Below are 4,095 nucleotides of genomic sequence, written 5' to 3' on the forward strand. Positions count from 1 at the left end.
TGGGCCCGGCGGTGGGTGGGTTAGGCCGGCCCGGGCTGTGTGCCCAGGAGAGGCCTGGGTCAGCGGGTTCGCAGCGGCGCTCGCCCCCCGGCCTCCCACGGGGCCTCCTGTGTCCCGGCGGGGGGCGGGGCTCCCGTCCCGGCCTGACGCCCCGTCTTCCGCAGGCTCCTGCTTCTGGGTGGCCGTGCTGGACGGCAACGTGGTGGGCATCGTGGCGGCGCGGGCCCACGAGGCGGACAACACGGTGGAGCTGCTGCGCATGTCGGTGGACGCCCGCTTCCGCGGCAAGGGCATCGCCAAGGCGCTGGGCCGCAAGGTGCTGGAGTTCGCGCTGCTGCACGACTACTCCGCCGTGGTGCTGGGCACGACGGCCGTCAAGGTGGCCGCCCACAAGCTCTACGAGTCGCTGGGCTTCAGACACATGGGCTCGAGTGACCGCTACGTGCTGCCCGGCATGACCCTCTCGCTGGCCGAGCGCCTCTTCTTCCAGGTCCGCTACCACCGCTACCGCCTGCAGCTTCGCGAGGAGTGACCGCCCGCCCGCCCGCCGCGCCTACGTCTTCTCGCCGGGCGCCTCCTCGGCCGCCGCGGGCTCCAGCTTCGACCAGATGAGCGGCATCGAGTCGCCCACCGCCTGGGACTTGAATCTGCGCTTGAGGGTCTGCGGTGGCGGCGGGGCGCAGAGCGGTCAGCGGGCCCCCTCCCGGCCGCCGGCCGGCCCGCCCCGCGCCTGCCGGGCTCACCTTGGCCTTCTTCTGCTTCTGGGGCGTCAGCACCGCGTAAGGAAAGGTGGGCTGGGCGATCATGACTGAAAGAGAGGGCGGCTGAGACCCACGGACCCCCACCCCACGCTGGGGGCAGGCCGTGGCCAGACGCGGAGTGGCCGGCAGGCCGACTCACCTGAGCGCTGACTGTGGGGCGGGCCCTGTGGACAGGGGAGGGGTCAGCAGGGCCACTTTCGCCTAGGTCCATGTGTCCCTTGCTCCACTCCAGAGGGGTCCAGCCCCCACTCTGGCCCAGGGCCGCTCAGGCCGGCCCCTCCCCCAGACCTAGAGGCCAGGCGCTGGCTCCCTCCAAACTGCAAGGAGCTGGCCCCAGCCCACCCCAAGGCCCCGGACTCCAGGCTCTCCGCTCTGCCTGCGGAGTCCGCCCTCCACTCTCCACCCTCCCGGGTCGGCCCCACCTGGAGGCGCCAGGTGGAGGCAGGTGCAGTGGCGCTGGCCAGGCCCAAGCTGGGCGTGTGGGCAGCCCTGGGCACCCAGGTGGTGCTGGGCTCCTGGAGCAGGTTGATGAGGCGGATCCAGCGGTTGAACAGGAAGGCCACCTCGCTGTCGGGGGCGTCCAGCTCCAGGTAGTAGTAGTGGCCAGTGACCAGGCGCAGCTTCAGGCGCCAGGCGGTCAGGTCGTGCACGTACAGCTGGGCCAGGTCCAGGGGGATCATCCTGGGGAGGCGGGAGATGGCGGTGGTAGCAGGAGGGGGGGCGGGGCGGCAGGGTGGGGGGTGCAGGCACCTGGTGAGGACGACGTTGGGGCCATCCCGGCCTTCGGGGGGCCGCGCGATCAGCAGCATGTCGGGCAGCACCAGGCCTGGCAGGGAGGCGGCCACGCCCATGGTCAGCCGGTTGGCGCCGTGGTGCACGTACACAGGGCTCCCTCGATTGGTCACCTGGGGGCCAGCGAGAGGGGCTGGGACCACCCCTTCCTCCAAGGCGCCTGGCGCCCTCAGACCCACGCCCCTCCCCGCCCGGGATGGCGGCCCCGGGCCCCCGGGCACCGAGCGCTGGGAACCTGCACAAAGTTACTCTCGAACATGGGCAGCGGGCGGAGGGGCAGGTACTCGCCCTTCTGGAGGGTCTTCTGCAGCTCTCCCAGCGTTGGGACCCACTTTGGGGAGCCCCGCAGGGGGTCCATGCGCCTGATGTTCCAGAGCCGGTTCATGGCGGAAGTGGCAGGGTGGGCTACCGGCGGGAGCCAGGAACCTGCCCGCCCGGGACCTGCAGCCGCCTGGCCGCGCCCCACTGCCACTGCCCAGGGCCTGCTTCTTGCGCCCCAGGGAGCTCAGCGCCTCCAGAGGTGGCCCTCCGGGGCTTGGCCAGGGGCTGCAGGTGGACAGCCCTGGCCTGGGGGAGGAGCCCTCAGCAAGAGCTTTGTGACCTCATCGGACACACAGGCCTCTTCCTGGGGGCTCTCCCGGCCTCCTTCTCCACGGGACGTGGCCGGAGACCCCAGGTCTGACTGTGGGGTGCCCGTCTGGACACTGTGATTGGACAGTTCCTTTAGGGGGCTGACACAGCCCCACATGGCCCCTGTCCCTTCGCTGGACCCTGCGTCAGAGCCGACCCTTCCCCCAGCCGGGTTCCCTGTCCCAGTGCCTGCCCGTGGCTGCTGCCCGGTGTCCTGTGTGTCCCCAGCCGTGTGACCTTGACCCACAGGCGCCCTCCTGAGCCTCAGTTTCCACCACCGGTAACGTGGGTCGGGGTGGGGTCACTTAAGTGGAACCCCACATAGTACGAGGAGGGGCTGGTATTCTGAAGTTCTAAAAATAGTCTTTATTATGTTTCTAGAAAGTGTCATGCAAAATACACAGTCACTGTAGAAATTCTGATGATACAAGTACAAATAATAATAAAAACCGCCCACTGCCATCCCCCCACCCTGAGGCGGCCGGCGTCCCGTTCCAGTGCTTTCTTCTGGAATGGGCTGTAAAGGCCGGGGCGGGAGGGGTCCAGCCGCCGCCCCGTGTCTGCGCCTGCGTCTGCCCGCAGCCCTGGCCACCCCGGCACTGGGCTTGCAGGCCGCCGGGCTACCCAGCTCCGTCCCGCCGGTCACGGCCGTCCTTCGGGGTCTTCCAGGAAATAACCTTGGCGCCCACAGGGGCTGGGCAGCCTTCGGAGGGAGCCGTGGGCCCTGCCCCGCCCCAGTCGGGGCCAGCAGGACGCAGCTCCCCCGGGGCCGCGCAGCGCTGCTCACCGTTGCGTGTGGAGAGCCCAGGCCTGCTCTCCCGTCCCCACCCCGACGCAGAGTCCCTGTCAATAAATAACGCCTGTGCTCCTCTGGCCGGGGGGCGCGGGGTCCCGGGCCCTGGGGCACTGCGGCCAGAGCCTCAGGCCACCCTAAATAAATAAGTATAAATAAGGCGTGTGCCCGCCAGGGACTCCCGGCGGACGGCCGCTGCCTAGGGGAAGCGCGGGGTGTCTCCTGGCTGCCACACCCCAGTCCCGCAATAAATAAATAAATACGGTCTGGCTTGGGGGACGCAGCGGCGGCTCACAGCCTGGCCCTCAGCAGCAGCAGGCCCCGCACCGCCCAGTCCAGAGTCAGGTGCAGCCCCCCCAGGACGGCGTGGGCGGCCCTGATGCCCCCCCAGGCTGAGGCTGGGGGTGCCACTGGGGGCGGGGGCGGGTCCGGGGGCGCCTGGGGCAGGGCGAGGCGTGCAGTCTGTGGGGAGAGAGCAGAGGGTTAGCCACAAGCGCAGGCACGCAGGGGCCTGGGCGGGCGCGGGGTCACGGCTGGGTCGGGCTGGGGGGTCGCACCACTTGTTCCCGGGGTCCCCGGCCTGTGGGGTGACGGTGTCTAGACAGGGAGTCCTTCGGGATGTGGGGTTCGTGAAATTCAGGCTGGGCTCCCGGGGGTGGGGCCCAAGCCTTTGGAACCAGGCATGACCCTGGCAAGAGCTGAGGGATCTGGGGTGTCTCGCCCCCGAGCTCAGGACTCAAGAGTGAAGGCTTGGGGCTCATGTCTGGGGATCTCTGACCATAAGCTGGAATTTGAGGGGCATGTTGTTGGGGTCCAGGCCCAGGAACTGGGGTCTAAAGTCACCTGGTCTCAGAGCCTTGGACAGGGGGCTTGGGGAAGCCACTCTTGGGGGTCAGGGTCTGGGAACCTCAGACTCAGGTTCAGAGGTTTGGGGTTCAGCGTCTGGAATCCTTGGACCTGGGGACCTGGCATTTCCCCGCCCCTGGGAGGTGAGGACTGGTCGCAGGACGTCCAGGGGGCATTTTGGTGACGGAGGGGCTCTCTGCTCTCGGGCAGTTTGGCTTCTGGGCAGGAGCTTGGAGTCAGGCTGAGGGCTGTGGGCAGCGGGGACCGGCGGGG

The 4,095-nt window shown here is 69.1% G+C and overlaps 1 protein-coding gene across 1 annotated transcript in view; it reads right to left on the reverse strand.

Annotated features, from left to right (window-relative positions):
- The window catches only part of FAM71E2 (family with sequence similarity 71, member E2), a 4,841-nt gene extending 2,903 nt beyond the window's left edge, over positions 1-1,938 (reverse strand). The window contains exons 1-7 of the mRNA XM_012733556.1: positions 1,789-1,938; positions 1,512-1,666; positions 1,184-1,442; positions 901-925; positions 744-808; positions 558-661; positions 100-304 (exon numbers count right to left, since the gene is read on the reverse strand). Of these exons, the coding sequence (XP_012589010.1) occupies positions 100-304; positions 558-661; positions 744-808; positions 901-925; positions 1,184-1,442; positions 1,512-1,666; positions 1,789-1,938 (963 nt within the window). The remainder of the gene's footprint in view (positions 1-99; positions 305-557; positions 662-743; positions 809-900; positions 926-1,183; positions 1,443-1,511; positions 1,667-1,788) is intronic.
- Between the last annotated feature and the right edge of the window lie 2,157 nt (positions 1,939-4,095).

Source organism: Condylura cristata, unplaced genomic scaffold, assembly GCF_000260355.1.
Source record: "Condylura cristata isolate star-nosed mole 26May11 unplaced genomic scaffold, ConCri1.0 scaffold00041, whole genome shotgun sequence".
Taxonomy (NCBI): Eukaryota; Metazoa; Chordata; class Mammalia; order Eulipotyphla; family Talpidae; genus Condylura; species Condylura cristata.